Source organism: Motacilla alba, chromosome 1, assembly GCF_015832195.1.
Source record: "Motacilla alba alba isolate MOTALB_02 chromosome 1, Motacilla_alba_V1.0_pri, whole genome shotgun sequence".
In the NCBI taxonomy this organism is placed as follows: domain Eukaryota; kingdom Metazoa; phylum Chordata; class Aves; order Passeriformes; family Motacillidae; genus Motacilla; species Motacilla alba.
The window spans coordinates 93,762,586-93,782,979 of record NC_052016.1 but is presented as its reverse complement, the minus strand read 5'-3'; the positions used below and the strand labels follow the sequence as shown (position 1 = coordinate 93,782,979).

The window sequence follows — 20,394 nt, the reverse complement described above, 5'->3', positions numbered from 1 at the left end:
TCTGATGAGGATTTCAAATGCAAAAGAGAGGAGTAGCTATCATTTGCTATGACTACAGTAGTGCTTTTGACACAGTCCCCTGTTGCATTGTTGAAGACAAATTGGGGAGATATGAATTGGATAGTGGGCTGCTGGCTGAGGGATGTAAGTAGTGGCCCAGCTGCCTCGGTCACCACAGTGGTCAGCAGTTCAGAGTCAAACTAGCAAATAGCCACAAGGGGTATTTCTGAAGGGTTTATACTGCGGCAGATACGGTTTATGAATTCACTAAAAATGTGGACATTGGTGATACAGTGGAAAGTAGCTTCGGCAAGTTTGTGGATGATTTAGAAGGCAACAGTTGATACACTGTAGAGAAGGTCTGCCCTTTGGGGAGCATCAATGGACGGTAGGAATGGGATGGCAGAAACTTGATGAAATTCAACAAAGCAAAATGCAGAGAGTCCTGAACGCAAGACAGAGTTAGTTCCATGCAACCAGACAGGCTAGGGGCTCGCTGGCTGAGACACAGCCCTGTAATCCAGCAGGACCCTCAGCTCTTACCCTAAAAGATAACTGTGAAGCTGCAATTGTGCCCTTGTGGAGATATAGGCTAACAGCTACTGGTTGCATTAGCAAGACCACAGTCCAGATCAAGGCAAGGTATTCTTCCAATTTGTGCAACACTTCTGAAGTTAAATCTGGAGTTGTGTGTCAAATTTTGGGCTTTTCAGTAAGAGAAATACTGACAACTGCAGTGTTCAGTTCAGAGGAGTACTACCAATATGAGCATGTGATATATAACAAGAGACTGAGGAAGCTGGTTCTGTTCTGCTTGGAGAGGGGACTAGGATGGAGTCTAACTGTTGTCTTTCATTACCTGTATGGTGGTTACGAAGGACGTGGAGCCAGATTTTTCTTCAAGATGTACAGCAAGAGGACAAGAGGCAATAGTCACAAGTTGCAGAAAAGAGAAGTTCGACTATAAGAAAAAGATTTTTCATACTTAAAAGAGAGTAAGCAGGGAAACAGGCACCTAGAGAGGGTTGTAGAGTTTCTGCCTTTGGAGATACTCATAATTTGGGTGGACTTTTAGTCCAGGGCAACCTGATATGACTTTAAAGATAACGTGTTTGGACTAGAGACCTCCAGAGGTCCTTTCCAACCTAATTTTTTTTAGTTATTATGAATTCTGTGACACAGGGAAGGTGAAATGGGTAAAGATGTTGAATGGTGTATCTTAACTAGGATTCCTATTGCTTCGTGGTAATGCAGTTTGGAAAAAACAACTGTTTGTTTATCTAGTAATGCAGCTACTCCAGTAGCTAAAACCGTGGCGTTGTGAACAAGTTCTTAAATAAATGTGGATTTCTTTAATCATCTTGAAATTGTAGCAATTACTCTGAAATATTGCCAAGTTGGTTCTGCACCTATGTTCACACGGCCTTTTGAGAAACAGTCAAGTCAGTCATCGTAAAAAACTCAGATGCTGTATTACCACTTTGTGTACAAGAAAGCTTTGGAACTCTCCCAGGTGTGTTTTTAACTCTGTTTGGCAATGTTTAATGCAAATAATGCTCCTTTATGAATGATATATATTCATGTATCAAACAGTATTCAATTGATAAATTTTTGTGGCTGTTTTGCTATTCCATTTCCATAGAAACCTTACCAGGTATATGTATATGCTTAACTAGTTTTAATTTATCTAATTGGGAAATGTGATCTCCTACTATATTCTCTCTAATTGCAGCCAGAAAACTCACAAGGGCTTTTGTTCTACTGTCCAGCTCCCTTGATAGTAGTGCAGATTGGAGCAAGAGAAAGCATTCAGGTGCTGAAAAACACAGAGCTAAATGATCTTTAAAATCTGACTCCAGTTCTATCTTCAAAACTGAATGCTAATACTAATCTGCTTTGATACGGGAGAGGTTCCTCTGCTGGAAGAAGTCCCAGCGTCTCTGAGCCAGTGTTCAGTATGAGGAATTGTGTACAAAAAAGAGGTGAAGTGTAGGCTTGGAAGGCTCTTATCTCTGCTGCAGCAACAGGTGTTGGGGTGGAGGGATTAAATCATCCTGTGGTGTATTTTTAAGACTATTTCACTTCCAAATGTGTGGCTTCCCTAAGGAATTTAGCAGTTACTCAAGTATAATTGCAGTTTCAGTGGAAGATGAAAAAGAAGAGGGAGATAGACTGGAACACAGTAGGAATAACTGGAATGATTGCTGTAGATATTTATGGTAGGTCTGTTTGGAAATTATTCTTCTGTTTAGCTTGCCTCAGTGAATTTTTTACAAGAAAAGGTAATTAGCCTTGTGGAATGGAAAAAGTAGTTAATTTTTAACAGTGAACCACATCCTAGCTGACCTCCTTCAAATTCTACCCTAATTTCTTCCATGATAAAGAGCTCAATCACTGTTGTTCAGGTAGAATAACCTGGACCACTAAGCAAGGGTTTTCTGACTGTTTTGTTTAAATTAAATATTTGGGGTTTGTGTGTGTCAGTTGGAAAGAGAAATGGATGTAGACTACTGACCAACACATGTTTGCAAATACCTCTTGTTGCACAAGTCACCACATCACAAATTACTTTTCAGTTCAATCCAGTTAAGGGTGAGAAAGGGGTTGTGGAAGGCACTACAAGTACAAATAAGGGGGTTCTTTTAACATAAAAGGTTGGGATTTCTTCAAAATTTCTTAAGCAGTGACCTGGTTTTTCTTTTTTTTTTTTTTCAGCATTAAAGCTGGACGTCTCCTTTCCCACATTCCATATCAGCTTTACACCAAGCAGTCAAGCGTTCAGAAAGGTCTCAACTTTAACAGCGTACGCAAACCTGAAGATGCTGTGCCAGGTCCAAGCAATATAGCTAAAGATCTCAACAGGGTGTAAGTGTTTCTGATTTTGTAATGCAGATGCTCATCATTCACCCACAATGAGTTTGCATCTGTAAATAGCATTTTTAAAGCTCATTTCAGCTTTTTAAGGGGCATTTCAGCTTTGTAAGCTCTGAGGTGCTGAAATTTAAAAGTAAGGTACAGCTGTATGAATAGTTGGGGAAGGAACTCAGTTACCCTGACTCCAAGCCTTATCTCTAGTCTTTGGACCACAGTTTGTTTGATAATATGACCTAGGAGTCCTAGGATGTAATATATCTGTATGGAGGTAACAGGCATGCATTAAAGGATTCTGATAGGTGGGACTGAAAAGTGAGTCTTTATCTCAAAAATAAAAAGCTGGTGACTGCTTTTGCTAAAGGTGCCTAGGAATGAATATAAATGCATACTAGTTGTTAATCTCTTTTTTTAGCCTCTTAAAAAAAAAAGGAAGTCCCAGCATACATTATGTATGCTAACACCAAGGTTTAAGTCATGCTTGAGAGAGAAGATGGATTGAAAAATGAAATTACAATATAAAAAATTATCCTAAGACACCTAAGACCTTGAGAGGAGACTTGAAGAGAAAGCACCAGTGAAACTTTTTCACTGGCAGAGGAATTGGAGTTTGGAAAGAAACATTCCACTTGAATTCTTCTAGATATTTTTTTTTAATAAGAAGGTTCCTGCATCTTTTTCAGAAATACATTGTTTGTTTTTTATAGGCAAGAATAATAACATTATAGAATTTTTTAGGTTGGAAAAGATACCTTGATGTCATCTGGTTCAACACTACTACTCACGGAGGGCCAAGGATACTGTGCAAGATACTATACTTTGTGATTTGTGCTGGTGATCTGAGTTCTTCCACAGTCTGCTGATTTTTTTACAATCCAGTTGTGCATAATGCTGAGCAGACTTCACCACATGAGTGGGATTTATCTACACTTGGGAAAATAAAACCAGTCTCAAAAAATTAATATCTCAAGCAGTATTTCATACCCATATTTTAAACAATGAGTGGTACAATCATCATCATCACCTCTTACTATTGCATTGTTGAAGATTTTTTAAATGAGAAGGATATTCAGACTTCCCAAAGTGTCAGTGTAGTCTGAAAAACATTACTTTAAAAGCCTGCCTATCCACTAAGTATGTGCCACTTAATATACCATTTTCAACCACACAGCTCTTCAAAAATACGATCTTTACTGCAATTTATATTTGGATAATCTTAACCAAATTGTTTTCATGCTTAATTGAGTTTCCAGTTTCAGTAGCATACTGAATAGCTAATTTTTTCCCCACCTATTTTTGTGTACTTAAATTGCTAGCTTTGGTGCTGGGAGTGATGGTTGGGTTTGTTGGGGTTTTTTTTCCAGCAGAATAAGAGTGTATAGAACTCTTGAAGACTTTGGTTTTCATTTCCAGAGTTAATTTTTTGATTGGAAGCTTTGTCTTTGTGCTAGTGTGCTTGTGGCAGAATACTTTGGTTTATCGGCTTAAAAGCTGAAAATTAGTTTGTTTGTGGTTTTTATCAAAGCTAAGTGATTTCTAGAGCTTGAAGAGATTTTTTCATTATGAAAATATAAAATGGATCTAACATTAAAATAATTTCCAAAAAAATAGTTCTGTGTATATATTTGTCATTTCTTTTTGTTTGTTTATAACTAGTTAAGGAAAATCACATCTCTTGGTAAAAGAACAGCTCCTTCTGATGGTTTGCGTATTCCTGCAACATTCATGCTGCGTGTGGCAGTACAGTTCTGTTAACAAACAAATAATTGCTGTAATTCAGTGGGAAACTGCCTGCCAGATTAAAGATCTTGGAAATAGCTTTTCTAATGTGAGCGTGGTCACTCCCATGTAAACTCCTTGTTAATATTGCATGAAATGTGTAAAATCTTTGGTTTGGCGTTATCTTTTGTTCTTTGAGAGGGTGTGACTCAGAATTTGAGATAATTGTCTTGGGAATGTAACTGAAGTATAAATTGAGAACACATAAGTAGAAAAAGCTTGAAATTACATGTAAATGTACCTTTATTTATAAAATATATGGTATTTAATTACTACATCTGTTTCAGAAATCATATTAAGAAGTATGAAATGGAAAATGAAATCACACCCAATGGAATAAACAGCTGGAATGAGGAAGAGGAAGAAGAAAGTGACGATTTTGGATTTATGGAGCTGGAGGAGATTCTTCCCATACGGAAACAAAATGGGATTCAATCTCATAAAGACAGCACTGCCCTTTTTAATGGACACACACACACTTCTACCAGTGCCTTAAAGACACAGGATTGCTTGGTGCCCTCCGGCAACGGTGTTGCAGGCAGGTTGTCTCCAGGCCCTGTGCAGGAGGAGGGGAAGACTGACAAAGGCATGGTTGACTTTAGAGACTGCACAGTGCAGCAGTTGCAGCAAAGCAACAAAAATACAGACTTTTCTTGGAGTCCACACAGGACTATGAGTAACTCATCCTCATCTTCATTTTTGCACAGTAATGCTAAAATAAATGGTGCTCACCACTCAACTGTTCAGGGGCCTTCAAGCACAAAAAGCACTTCTGGACCTGCTCCTAGCAAGGCAGCTTCCTTACCTGTGTCCAAACCTTCAGATTGTAGTTTTATTTCTGACTTTTATTCGCGTTCAAGACTGCATCATATATCAACGTGGAAGTGTGAATTGACAGAGTTTGTCAACAGCCTGCAGAGAAAAAACAGCGGTGTCTTTCCAGGAAGGGAAAAAATTAAAAAATGGAAAACAGGCAGGTCTGCACTTAAATCTGACACAGGTAGATACTTATTTAAGAAGGTTTATGTTAAGAAGATGCCTTATATCTTCGTACATTAAATGTCCAAATGAGACTACATAATTTAGTATTGAGTATTCATATTATAGTCAGACTATCTGGAAAAACTTGATGACTTTGGTGCATTGAACACTAATGGATGCAAGTGCTGTTGGCTTTGTTGGGTTTTTTTAACTTAAAATGTTACTTAATGTGATACTCTGGTCTATATTCAATTCTTCCTTGTAGAAATAGTATTTCTGACTTTACCAAGATCTATGGATTCATAAGGGAGAAAAACACCATGTATATCTAATACACAAATCTGTAGTTGCTGTGTGAAAATCTGCAGGGGGGAAAAATAGAAGAAAAAATCCTTACTGTTCAGCATGAGCATTTAAAAGATGAGTAACATTTGGACGTGAATTAAAATCCAATTTTTTTTTGTTAGTTAGAGTTTTATACAGCTCTGTGTCTGTTAAAATGGGTAGTAGTGTCATAAGAGACTTTTAAACCTGGCTTGAAGAGAAGTATTTGATGTCATTGCATCAAGGGCCAAAGTGAAAAAATGCAGAATTCATTACAGTTAAAACGTTACAGATAAAATATTTTACATCTTTAGAATCTCTTGTTTACAGTCTTACTAAATTAAAAGGTTAGCTCTGTACCATTAAAGAGATTCTGAGTCCTGTGCTGTAAAATTATTCACTTGTAATCATACGAAAATATGCTTGAGAAATTGCAGCATCTAAAAAATTGTTAGATAATAAATTTGCTGATTCTTGTGTTTGTGTTAGGACACCCCACTTATAAAACATGTTAGCTTATGAACTACTTAATGTGTATTTTTTTAATCAAAATGTGGTATAAGCTAATATATTTTTATTTTCTCTTTGATTTGGCCTAGAGTATTCAAATAGTTAATGCCTGTGATTCAGTTGACAAGTAGCAGCTCCTTGACTTGATCACTTGATTTGTAAATATGCTCATTATAAGACAGTCCTTATTTTTCAAATGAGTTCAAAATGTAAATTATTAAAAGCAAGAGGATATTTTTCTGATTATTCAGTTAATTAACTCAGATGTTAAGTGGAACAGTTCACTTGATGTACTGAAGTATTTTTCACTGTTACACTTTATGCATTGTTCAAGTTAATTTTTTTTGTTAGATATTGCCACCTTTGGTAGGTCAGCAACATAGACATGCAGACTTGAACTTGTAGAAGGCATTTCCAGTGTTTTAGGCATGTACAATTTTCAGTGAGGAGTTACCTTGCTCATCTTCACTCAGTGTTTGCATGCATCTAAGTACAGCAGTGACAAAATCCAGTTGCATGGGACTTTCAAAACTAATTGTGGTGTGTTTAATGAAGCATAATGGTAGCTCATAGTGCAGCTAAACTTACATTTTTATCTTTTGAAGCAGTCTTCTGATTGATGAGCAAAAAGGAGTAAAATTCTCTTCTGATTCAGTGTTAACATAACACAAGTAAGATCCAGTGCCAACAACATGCATTAATCTCCTTGGATTTGGGGAACCTTGTTAGGATAAAAGATGTTAAGTATAAGAAAATAAAAACCAGAAACTCCTAAGTTAATTCATTGTTTAGGCTGTTTGTGTACTGTTTATGTTTATCTTTCTCAGAGTAAATACCTTTTGGTGAGAGGAAACAAACATTTTTATGGTTTAGAGGTGGTAAAAACTTGGTAATAGACCTTGATGACTACTGTGAGTAGCACCGAAGTGTGTAAATTAGGGTTCAAGTTTTCTGTTGGTGTATCTTCATACTAGGTAATGTGTCTGTTGCGAGCTCAGCCAAGCCACAGAGCTGTATAATGCACGTGGATATGGATTGCTTCTTTGTGTCTGTGGCTATCCGAAATAGACCAGATCTCAAAGGTCAGTATTTTAAGTCTGTATGTTACCGTTTATTCAGTTAAGCCTTTAAAAAACCAAACTTGCACAATTATAAAGTTAATTTGGCGTATTAATCTTTTTTCTTGCATCTTCAGTAGTTAGGCCATGCAACTTTCATATTCCTGTTTATTTTCTCACAATCCAAAAGGAAGTGGAAGAGAGAACTGGAATTCTCCTTGCTATCTCCTTTCAGTATCTAAAGTAAGAAGAGAGAATTTAAATCTATAGTAGCTATTCTTTGTGACGTTGTACAAAAACTTGCTCAGATTTTAATCTGCCATATTAGAAATTGGAAATTGAATGTCAGTTATACTAAAAGTGGGGTATGGGCACTGTCTATTAAAAGAAAAAGAGATAAATTAAAGAAAATTGCATAGTCTTAATATTCTTCCTGAAGTGGTTTAAGCAGCTTTGTTTAACTAGAAAAGTGGAAAGGTCAAGGTTGAGAATTAATTGTCTCTACCTAATGCATATTTTTCAAGAGAAGTTTGCTTCTCCTTTCCTTTCCTCTCTAAGCGATTACACATGACATATTATAAGACCTGGAGGATTCAGGAACAATTCAGTCGGCATTTAGAGGTCTGAGTTGTGTGATCATCCTTAAGACACAGGAGAGTTAGTGGAGCACCTTAGCAAACTTTGGTGGGTTTCTTTTCTACATGTGCACTATTCAGAAGTGGAGATCCTAGTTCTGTGCAAACACTGAACTTCAGGGGTGCACAAGTTTGAGGGCTTGTTGCAGGGGTGACCATCTCACATTCCCAGCTATCACAGACCTTGGGAAAAGAGTAAGATGCATATATGGTTCCATTGCTCTCTTCTGTCCAAAGGCAGGAACAGCGGTATTAAAGATTCTTCTGCTATGTTTGGTACTTTAAAACTTGATTTCCTGCCAAGTTTCAAATTCCATTACTGGAACATAAAGAATGTAGGACTTTTTTGCAAATACTTTTTTCTGTTCCACAGAAGTTTGCCAGACTTTTCAGTGCATAAATTAGCTTGCTTTGGAAACATCATGGATGTGTTGATATTGCAGAAAAGTCAAAAGTTTACTAAAAATTTTGGTTTGCACAGTTAAACTAAGTGGAACTAAGTGTTTTGGCCTGTGTATATTTTTCTGATTTATTTAAGCTATAAACATGTTGAAGTATTTAAAATCAGTCTAGTGTTTGCTGTATCTTAAACTAATGAATCGTTAGGTTATTGGTGACATTTCACAGCTTCCATTTATATTTGTTATTAAAGACAAGCTAGTGTTAGCTGTATTTTCCCTTGTGAAAAGCTTTTCTTCTTTACATATGACTGCAATTAAGACAGATTCGTTGTTGCAATTCCAAGGCCGTTTCATAGCTGTTCCTTCTGCCTTGAGAGCACCTAAGCTTGAAAGAAATTATAGAAAATAAATAAAAAATCCTTATGATCTTATCCTAGTTGTGCTTTTATTAAAATGTAAGCTATTATAGGTATTGATCTATAAGTATATGCATTTTTTCTTCACAGGCAAGCCAGTAGCTGTTACTAGTAACAGAGGTACAGGGAAGGCACTGCTGCGCCCTGGTGCAAACCCCCAGCTTGAACAGCAATATTACCAGAAAAAGCTATTGAATGGCAAAGCAGGTACAGATAAGTCTGTCTGTATGTATGTTTTTAACTGTTGTTATGGAAGACTTTTTCTTTAAAATTATTCAGAAAGTGTACATGGATAAATTTATTTCTTTCATGTGGGAGATTTCAGAAAAGAAATACCTTTGGACAACACGGTGTTCTGTGGCTTCAGTAATAGCAGGACACCGTGGCTTCTTGTTAGTTAGCTTTGCTCAGTATGGGTAAATTATTTTAGAGTAATTTTAGGTTTTACTCACTTTCTTGAGGTTGAGTGTAAGATAGAATGTTAGTAGTTATTTAAAATGAAAACTAAATATGGATTGTCCAGGATCACCTTTTTCTGAGAAAGCCAAGTATAGAGAAGAAGGTGCAAAATAAATTTTAAAAGTCTACTACATGTGTTTCTTTCTGTAAAGGTAGTAACAACAGCACATGGCCAGTGAGAAACTGATGGTTTGAAGTTGGCTTTTGAGTTGCATATGTAGAATGTATGTGTACAATAAGTTAATTTGGGTGGTCCATAGAGCATTTTAGGTCTCTGGAAAGTCTGTGCAATTTTCATTATTTCTGTTTGTTCAATATTTTGTTTTTTGAAAACCAGTTTGTCTGTTGTAGTTTTAGAATTCTGTACTTGCCTGCAGGAATTTAGAAGTGTGAAATTAGAAATAAGTGTGATATTAGAATTTAGAAATTACTTTGTGTCCTCTAGTAGTGTACTAATATAAACTAAAGTTTTATTAATAGTGCCTGAACTTTATTTAGTATGAGAAAGTATATTGCTAAACATTGGCAACTTAAGTGCCAATTATTAATTTAATATTAATTAAATTTATATTAATTATTTAATCATCTAGAAGCCTAGTTCTTGCCACAGAGTTGGTAAAAAGTGCATATACAATGTATGCATATGCATGCATACATTAAGTTTGGTTTAGACTTGGAAGTTGAGTTTCTCCTTCGCCCTTTTGTATATGCAGTTTTTACCAAATTTGTGATACTAAGTACTGTTTTTATAAAGTTTACACCTCAGTGTTTTATTTTGGTGAGACAAGATGGGGCAAAAGACAAGTTGTTCTTCCATGGTTGTTTATGAAACATTAGTACTTTGGAAATTGGCAGGTTGTTGGGGGTTTTTGAAGACATACAACCAGGGTATTACTGGAACTGATGCCATTTCATTTGTCTTTTTTGCTGTATTTTAAGAACACTTCAAAATTGAGTTAGAATATATGTTTGTGGAACCCACAAGCTTTTAAGGACTTTTCAGTATGCTCCAGGCAGAGATAGCTGTGGTCTTTATGGAGTTGGATTTTCTGTAGTAGAGCTTGTATATGAAGTATTTATTGGTAGTTCAGTTTATACAGTGACTTGTTAACTTTTATTAGGGCCTTGAACTGGATAAGGATGTGACTATACAACTGGGTGGTTTGGAGAGTTAGATGGTTGAATTACAGTTTAGCTGATACCTGGCATGTTCTTTTGACTCACAAATTCAGTAGTATCTCTTCTGCTGTATTGATTGCTAAGTGTACAGCAGCTTTCAACCTTATTGTATAACAAGCTCAGTTTCTTACTGTGGCAGCTTTTTTCTGGATATCACACATTCATTTCTTTAACTTCAGCATCCAGTCTCAACTGGCTTGCATGCAGGCAGGCAGCTAGCTCTTTCTTTCTTGACACTTAGGCTGATTGTGCAGCCTATTGTTTTGGTGAAAGGATTTTTTCCAAACGCTCTTTTTATAGTCTCTGTTTTCATTAGCTGCAGTTCATAATATTTTTGAGTCTCTGTTTATTTTATCTCCATGTGCAATCATTTTGCCAATTAAAAAAGACCCAAACCTGTTGTTTCTGCTTGCTTTTTCTCAGGGTTTGTCTTCCTTTTGGGGTAAAGAAATTATAGTTAGTTATGGTCTTAGGTGTAAAGGTGGAATTGCTGATTAGGCTTCTCAGACATCACAGTATCTTAGAAAGTGACACACTTCACAGCATGTGTTTAATTGTGCCATGCCAGAGGGAAATACAGTGCAGTGGGCACAAGCATTACATGCAGAAATGCTTTTACAAAATGTCAGAAATATGGAATAGTAAATTAGGCTGTTAAAACAGACACAATGGGGACATGTTATTTATATGAAATAGAAGGGTAGTTGGGAGGAGCTTAGAACATGAGCATATTTTTACATCCATGCTTCAACATGGAACCCACTTCAATTTTTGGTGCTTCATACTTTCTAGGCTGTTCTCTGATATTGCCTTCTCCAGATCTTGCTTATTTGAAAAAAGGTTCCAAATTACAAACCAACCAAAACCGCAGAAACAGAGCACCTCCCCCCCTCAAAAAAAATGCCAACAAAAATACAACAAAAAAAACCCCCCAAATGCTTGTGAATCACTTTTGACCAAAAACTGAATTCTGCTGCTTCATTTACTTCTTTTTTTTTTTTTTAATACTTCTTTAGTGATACTGGTTCCTGACTTTGATCTGCATTGTTAGACAAAATCTAGTGTCAATAGAATCTTCAGTCTTTTATGAAATACTTTCTTTTTCTTGTATTAATTCATCTAAAAATGCATAACTTTTAAATTAAAAAACTTGATACCGTTCTCACCCTAAATCCCCAAATTTGAGATAGGCTTTCTAGGTAGTAGAAATTGCTTCTCTGCATACATGCCATCTTTAACATTCATGTTCTAAAGATAAAAGATTAACCTGTGTTAATCAGGATTCATAGTTTGGGGTCTCTTCCATGGCCAGGATGCCCAAGATGTGAATGTTTTCTAGACTTCCTTTCCCTCAACCCTAGAATCTCCCTTTCAATTCTAAAGAGCAGCAGATTTTAACCATCATATTAGTCACAGATTTATTCTCAGCGATTTCTTTTTCACAGACTTGGGTCCTGGCCTCTGATTTCTCCATCCGTTGCTCCACATTCACCATGTGCCTGTCTAGTTTCCCAGCTTTTGGTGAGAGGTTCTCTACCTTGCCTTCCATTGAGGACAATGTGTTCTGCATTGCCCTGAATTTCACATGAAGTGACTCCATCAGCTCATGGGGGGATCTGCTCTGCTGCGATGTGGAAAAAGTCGACGAATCCAGTGAAGATAGACAAGATGACAGCATCATCTCAGGCCAGGGCACAGGAAGGCATGGACTAAAGAAGTTGTTCTTGTCATTCTTATCTTTATTTGGGGCATAATTTTGCTCTAATTTTCAATTGCAGACATCTTAGGTAACTTATTGAGCTCATCGTAAATAAAATATTTAAGAAATTAAAAAGTGGACAAATTTAGCAGGAATTCTGAATAAAAGCAGTTTTCCACATGAGTTAGGCTCTACCCCTGGTATCTCCACTCACTCATTGCACCACTTTCTCTGGTTTGATAGCTACTCATATGTGCACACAGCACCAGGTTTCCTTTCAGTCAGATTGTCGGTGTGTAAGCTGTTAGTACTGTGGAGTATAATTAGGCATTGTGGCACTCTATGTTCATTGTGGGACTATAATCAACTCCCATTTATTATATTACAAAGGTGCATGGTATTAAATAGACGACAGTAATGAAAAAGAGCTGCGTAGTAGATTTCATTTTAAATAAATAGAAGCATTTTATCTATATGATACCTTGTTGCTTTGAATCTGATGGGAGTTTGGGCAGGCCTAGTAGTTTTTGCATCTAGTGATTTTTTTCCAAGCTGATTCATATTTAGAGTATAGCACATATTTCAAGGGTTACATACTACAAAAACCCAGATAGAACTAGAAATCTTTTGCTTGTTTCCATTATTCAGTGTCATGGAATTCTGTCTAGTACCTAGTACCCAGTGGGCCTGGAGGATCCTTTAAAATTTATGTAAGAATATGTAGTAAAGTTTTATAGAATGAGGGAAGGTCTGTCTCATTTTAAGTCTGAGGTTGCAGTACCTATAATTGTATCATTTTGATCCAAGATAGGTTTGTGGTGATATTTGAAAGAAATTGACACATCCTAATAAGGGAATTATTAATAAGTAAAAGCAGAATTATTTCAGTTAATAGCCCCATAAGAGTGTTAAAGAAAATAGAAATTTCTAGCTAGTGTTTTTTATTTCAACTAATTGTCATTCTGGTTTTCACTTCTTAAAAATCACTTTGTGGTATCTAGACTAATAGAAAAATAGTTGCAAGTCTGGTATGAAGTGGATTTATATTCTATATGAAATGTCAGTGTTTTGATATCAGGGATGCATTTTGTAAAAAGGAACATAGCTAAGTGTCTTCTTGTTTAGTTGAGCAATTGTTAAATAATTTTTAGTCTCTTGTACTTGTTGGCAGGATGTGGTTTTAACATTTAGCCAAGTGCATTTGATCATTTTTATGGTCAGTAAAGCTAAGATCATTCTTATTTTGCAGTATGGTATATGTAGTCACCAGTGAGCTGCTGTTGAATAATTTTGGGGGAAATACCATTTTTCTGTTAATATTATTCTCAGTATGTACAGTCCTATCCAGAGAGACATTACTGGGGAAGGGGTCTGGTTTTTTTTCTGGACCACAATATGAATCAATCTTATTAAGAACATCTTTGTCAAAAGATAACAGTATAGAAATTGTATAAAATAAAATCCATAATTTTTATTTGCATTCATTCTGTTGAAGTCTTAGGAAGAATAACATAGACCAATTTTATTTTTTAAGCAGAAATTAGAGTACCTGATCAGCTGGACTCATCAGTCTGGGAGCATACAGATTCCACACATGTGAACGGAGCTGACTTCAATCTCACTGTTCTGTCCATGGCTGAAATAGCTTCTTGTAGTTATGAAGCCAGGTAGGTAAAAGTTACCCAGTAGTCTGCTTGAAAATCCCATACACAGAGGCATAAGATGTCCAAAAATAGGGGTTATTAGTGTCCTTAAATTTATCTGGAGGAGAAGTTTCTGTTCAAAAAATATAATTATATAGGTTGTTAGAATTTAACAGAAACTCTTCCCTTTGGGTGCTGCTGCTTGGTAGATGCTGCTCAGTACCTCTCAACCCAACCTACGTATAAGTTGCAATAAAGCCTGTGAAGAAAAACCTTGTGCCTTTCACTGTGATACTCTTGAATTCATTTTATCGTCATGTGTTTGTTGCATCAAAGTTGCAGTATTTTGTAGAACTAATGACACATTCTGAAGGTTTTATTTCAAACAGAAAGTGTGACTATTAAAACCATTTTTTGCAGAGACTTTGCTGACCATCACCAGTGACCTAACTTACAAAGGTTTAGAATGTCAAACGACTTTTATAAATATAAGCACAGTGTCAAAAATACAGGGGGTTTTCCCTGATGGAAATAATACTCCAGAAATTATTTCTTGGTTGGAAGCTTTCTTAGGCTTGCTAGGATAGGCAGGCTTCTATTTGTATCTCCGCAAGACTTTATTTATTAGCAGGAGCCTAATTATGTAAGCTTGCACCTTGGAATACAAGATCTTGCTGCCTCAGTCACTGTCATATATGTGTGGTTTTAATTGGAAACAGAAGATAGCAAGTGTGCTTTCTGGAATCTTTGTCTTTAGCATTTTCCTAAAGGCAGATTTCTTATGCTCCATACACAACTAATTCAAATACTCTAGTTGCAGTAATTTTTTTAACCTATTAAGTTTCTACCTGTTGACTGAGTTCTTACTCCCATTTTTGTGGGGAAAGACAAATAATTAAATTGAAAGTACTCCCAGTTAATTTGTGGAAAACTTTGCACTGTGCTTACTTGGGATTTATTTTATTATTTAATTTTAGACAAGTTGGCATAAAGAATGGAATGTTTTTTGGCCAAGCAAAAAAGTTGTGTCCAAATCTTCAAGCAGTTTCATATGATTTTGATGCATACAAAGAAGTTGCACGGACAGTATATGAAATACTAGCAAGGTAATGTGCTGTTTGCTTGCATGATCTTCATGGTAAGGTTATCAAGCATATTTTGTTTGCCACTACTGAATGCTATTATTCATTTTGGATTTTCATCTTCCACTCTTCAGCTTCAGTGAAGCTATTCCTGTTTGAGGTCTTCCTTTGTAGTATTTTTGTTACTTTGAGCACCATGCTTCTGAGCATTCTTTTGTCCTTAAGCCAAATGCTGTAAACAATCAGCATCTCACTTCCAAATGAGTCACTGTTTAATTTTTTACTGATTCACATAGTGAGAAGCAGATCCGTGCTTAGAAGGGAGATCCTTCCAAGAGATGTTTTTGAGTAATTTAAGAATGGGTTATTAGAGTAATAACTATTAGAAACTACTTTCTGGTTTAAAATGCACTTGAAATAAAACTGGAAATTTGTTATTGCCAATGAAAAACAAATATTCCACTCCCTCTCCAGCTGTTCCTTTAAAATCAAGATGCATGTTGAAATTAGTCTTACATTAGTAATATTACTGTAGTTTGCTGTTTTAGCATTTTTAATATCTAAGTGATGTGTGATACAAAATAGGCAGGGAAATGCCACCAGAAAAGGAAGACTTTATTTGCTACATATTTGTTTTAACAGATGGTGAGCTGTTGCTGGTGTTTCACCTCCTTTACTTTGTGTTGATAGCTATACTCATAACATCGAAGCAGTCAGTTGTGATGAAGCACTAGTAGATATCACTGAAATCCTTACAGAGACCAGACTGACTCCAGATGAATTTGCAAACGCGATCCGCACTGAAATCAAAGACCAAACTAAATGCACAGCTTCTGTTGGGATGGGTAAGTAACTTCATTTCTGTTTACAAGCAGTGACTGCTTTTGTTAATGTATCAAAGTTGTGCGTTTGCTGAAACTCCTAAGTTTGTAGAATGTGTTGCCATTTATATTAAAATAGTGTGAATAAAAATGCAAGAAATTTTTCATAACTGGAAAGTTTTAAGCAAAAATGTATAAAATTTCTATATCAGAGACCACAGGATATTCTAAATTGGAAGGGACCAGCAAGGATCATCAAGTCCAACTCTTAAGTCAACGGCCCATCCAGCTATCACTTCTCATTTATCTGAACACCATCCTAAAATTCCACTCTTGCATTCATTTTTATGAAATGCTTCCAGTGAAATGTTTCCAGTACATAGAAAAAAGAGCACAGATTGTGTTACTTAATGGAGATAGCAGTAAGAGTTTACAGGGTGACATGATTTTGCATAGTTCTTAGAAGGTATTGAGGGCAAAGACTTGTGTGATTTGTAGTAGGTATTGTATATTAAATCACACATCTGGAAATACTTTCTTGATTTGTTTCTTCTTGGCTGGTTCCTTTCTCCTTTCTTTTTGTTCTTAATTAATACTAGAGTTGAGTATCTGTACATACCTGTACTGAGTGTATGTAAGTGTCTGAAATCCACTTGTGGGACAGGCTAAAATTCATGACTCCAAGGAGAATTCTTCCCTTACTAACTTTGCAATTGCAGTTAGCACTACAGTTTAACTGCTGTTATAGCAAATAAATGCTAGCTGGGAATTTGAATGTAGACACCGCAAGTATAGATTAATAGATTTCATTAAATTCTTGGTAAAAGTTAAAGAATTTGACTGTACTTTCTGCATTTTTTCCTTGAGTGTTAAACTGTGGCATTCTACTTGAGCATCGACAGAAGTTATCACAGACATGCTTTAATTGGTTGTTTTTACAGGTTCCAATATTCTGCTGGCCAGAATGGCAACTCGTAAAGCAAAACCAGATGGGCAGTATCACTTAAAACCTGAAGAAGTGGATGATTTTATCAGGGGGCAACTTGTTACCAGTCTTCCAGGTACTCCTATCTTTGAGAGGGCATTTTGCCTCCTGATATTAAACCAGTTTCAGCTACAAATTTGCTTTCTAGATCAAACAGGATTAGCTGCTATTCCATGTTTATGATCCAAAAATGTGATAGACAGTAAAAGCATATGGCATCCACCTGTATGAAAACAGGCTTTATTGTATTTTTTCAATTGTTCCAGGAGAATACTTAAAAGGTTTGTAACATAAAGCATTTCCTGGCATGTAACTCTATATTGTTACTTAGTACACATAGATAGTGTACTGTGACAGAGGCTCGGTGCAAGAAGTGTTGAGTAAGCGCTCATTTATGCTTTCAGTGATCAGCTGACTACAGCCCACATGTATACACATATATTTAGTGTTAGATATAAAAAATAGTGTCTTCGTCTGTTGATGATTAAAAAAGGAGGGGGGGCAGTAAAAAACAGGCAGCCATAGACACTGAAATAGAAGAGTGGTAGAAATAGCATCCATAGACAGGTGCAGGTTTGCCAGAAATTCTCATTATGTAACCCTTAGTGGCCAAACACTACAGCACAGCTGTAATTTCTCTTTGGCATAACTTACAGGAGATATTTTTCCTCCAGAATATTTACTCATATAGAACTGTGCTTTGACTTTGACACTTTAAAGTTTTCAGAATTCACTTGCATGTTCATAGTTAAAGCACTTTAGTGTTTTCGTTAATAATACCCTCTCGACAGAGAAACGGATTATCAAGAGTAGAATCTGATTACCTAAGATTTCCAATTTTTGCTGACTTTGGTAGTGTGAACTCATAGGATTAATATTTTCTGGAGGTAACAGGCCACCTCTCCAAAACCCAGAAATATACTTCAGTTTATCACACTTACATATGTGCCGTTGCCATGGATACCTACAATTTCCAGTGCTTGGTAATTCGAAGCACAAGTGATACAGGTACGCTATCACTTCTGCCTGAAATATTATTTTTCTACCTAGGAAGCAGTGCAACAATGGTCAAAATATTTGTTGGTTTTCATTTAGATTAGATCACTTGTACATGAGGGGAAAACATATTACTTGTTGGACACTCGTTTTGGACTGAGTTGTTGAGGGGATTCAGAATGATACAATCTGTAACAGGCAGACAATTTCCAAGCAGGATTCATTCATATTTTACCCAAAAATAAACAAACGTGCTGTAGTGCAACATCTTAAACGAAATATGTGAAACAGATTAAAGATACACTGGTGATGACAGCAAAAGTTTCCATTCAAGCCATGTTTTATGTAGCAGAATTTATTTTATAGATATTTATTTGTTAATTTGTTTTGACTTAATATAGGTTTAAAAATAAAAATTTTATGTAATCAGAACCTAACTGGCTTTGCATTGTATAAGGTTAACAGAACTAATTGCTTTGTTGTTAGGAGTTGGCAGGACAATGGAATCTAAGCTGGCTTCTTTGGGAATTAAAACCTGTGGAGATCTGCAGTGTGCTTCAATGTCAAAACTACAAAAAGAATTTGGTCCAAAAACAGGACAAATGCTCTACAGATTTTGTCGTGGTTTGGATGACCGACCTGTTCGTACAGAAAAAGAAAGAAAATCCGTTTCAGCAGAAATCAACTATGGAATAAGGTTCACACAGGTAAATTAAACTTGCTTCTTTTTTCCAGTGACTTCTTTCAGCTGTAGAAAAATCTTCTCATATTCTGATTATTTTCACTTACACTTTGATCTGTTAGAGCACCATCTTAGCCACGAAATAGAAATGAGGAAAATGAAGAAGTAGGAGACCAAACGATAAAATGGGAAGAGAGACTGCAAAATATTGGACTGAAAAGAAGCTTGCACAAAATTAGCTGGCTATTCTGCATTCGTTATACAAGTCTGGTACAGAAAAAGAGAACTGCAGTAGGTTTGTCAGCACCTAGCATTCTCTTTCATTTAAATGCTGATTATTCGAAGATGCCAGTGCCTGAAACTATCACCAGCTGCTCCCGTGCAACATTTCTATTAGATTTTTTTTTACAATTACTTTTTGTTTGGGGGGAGAATGTTATTAACAAAATTGTATTTAAAAAGTAACTCAGCACTTTTTTGAGATCTTGAGTATTTATAGAAATGATAGGGAAAAAAGGGAGTTTGAAGAGACCTGATGGTGTTGTGTAGTCCAGACCTTTGCTCAAAGCAGGGGAAGCTAATAAATCAGATCAGTTGCTCAGCACTTTATCCAGTTGGCATCAGAAATCTCCAAGAGTGAAGGCTGCAGACTTCCCTGAGCAACGTGTTCCATTGCTTGACTTTCCTCATGGTGAAAAAGATTTTAAGTCCTATACTCTTCATCTTCTAGGTTTGTGCTTATACTTGCAATTTTGTGTTGGGATTTCTAAATACACTTTTAAAAGACTTCTTTCAACATTAGGACAGGAATCTACCATTTCACCTAAATTAAGTGACCTGCAGTGAAAACAAACCACTTGAAGTTAAATGAGACAATTGCTTGTGAGTCAGCTTGCTCTTTTCAGTTTGCGCAATCTGGATTGTATTAACCCTTAATGATTTACTTTCAGTATTCGAAAACTAGTAATTATCTAAACAGGTTGTTTTTCCCCTTCAGCCTAAGGAAGCAGAAGCTTTCCTTCTGAGCCTCTCAGAAGAAATCCAGCGTAGACTTGAAGCTGCTGGTATGAAGGGTAAACGATTGACCCTTAAAATTATGGTCAGAAAGGCTGGAGCACCAGTAGAACCTGCAAAGTACGGAGGTCATGGAATCTGTGATAATATTGCCAGGTAAGTACCAGACATGAACACACTTCTGCAGGATCTGAAATTTATAGGTAGACAAGACATAAATTTCAAAGTGCCTGGTACTTCTTGTCTATATTTAAAACTTGCACCAAAGTAAGAAGATTATTATTATCAAAACTCCTCTGTGTTTGGGTTGTACATTTGGGTTGTACATTTGTGGTGGTTATCAGTAATGTATATGTGCTTCTGTATTGTTGGTGTAGCTTTCTCCAGCTTGCTCAGTATTGGAGATGAGGGTTTTCTTAGAGTGTTTCAGGAAGATGTATTTATGTCCTGCACTATGACACACATGCAGCACCATTGATTTCTTTAAGTAACCAGCCTCCTATAACTTTGTTACTCCAATTCTTTGTTCCTTACTGGTAAACTGGATGACTAAATATTTTTTAATCTGAATATTATTTATGTACTTGCATACTAAAAACACAGGGATATAATCTAGACGTAGAGTATCGTATGCTGTTACATGATTGTCATGGAATCTACATACACATATATTCTTCAGGCATACACTTCTTTATCAAAGCAGTTGTTCTTCAGTACAAGATGATCCTGGCTTTTGAGAGACCATAGGTCTTTCTACTTTTCCTTCCATCTCAGGTGGTTGTAACAGACTAATCCCTCCTGAGCTGCAGGGTCGTTTGGTGGGTGTTGCTGGTAACAGAAGAGGTGGTGGAGTTCACAG

The 20,394-nt window shown here is 36.2% G+C and overlaps 1 protein-coding gene across 9 annotated transcripts in view; it reads left to right on the top strand.

The window, feature by feature from the left end:
• Positions 1 to 20,394, top strand: part of REV1 (REV1 DNA directed polymerase) — a 55,173-nt gene that overhangs the window by 19,628 nt on the left and 15,151 nt on the right. The window contains exons 5-14 of one of the 9 annotated variants that reach the window (XM_038157227.1): positions 2,716 to 2,865; positions 4,938 to 5,650; positions 7,440 to 7,547; positions 9,066 to 9,182; positions 13,850 to 13,979; positions 14,933 to 15,061; positions 15,728 to 15,882; positions 16,800 to 16,919; positions 18,326 to 18,546; positions 19,519 to 19,691. In XM_038157227.1, the coding sequence (XP_038013155.1) occupies positions 2,716 to 2,865; positions 4,938 to 5,650; positions 7,440 to 7,547; positions 9,066 to 9,182; positions 13,850 to 13,979; positions 14,933 to 15,061; positions 15,728 to 15,882; positions 16,800 to 16,919; positions 18,326 to 18,546; positions 19,519 to 19,691 (2,016 nt within the window). The other 8 variants (XM_038157217.1, XM_038157234.1, XM_038157265.1 and 5 more) reach the window with 8 other exon arrangements.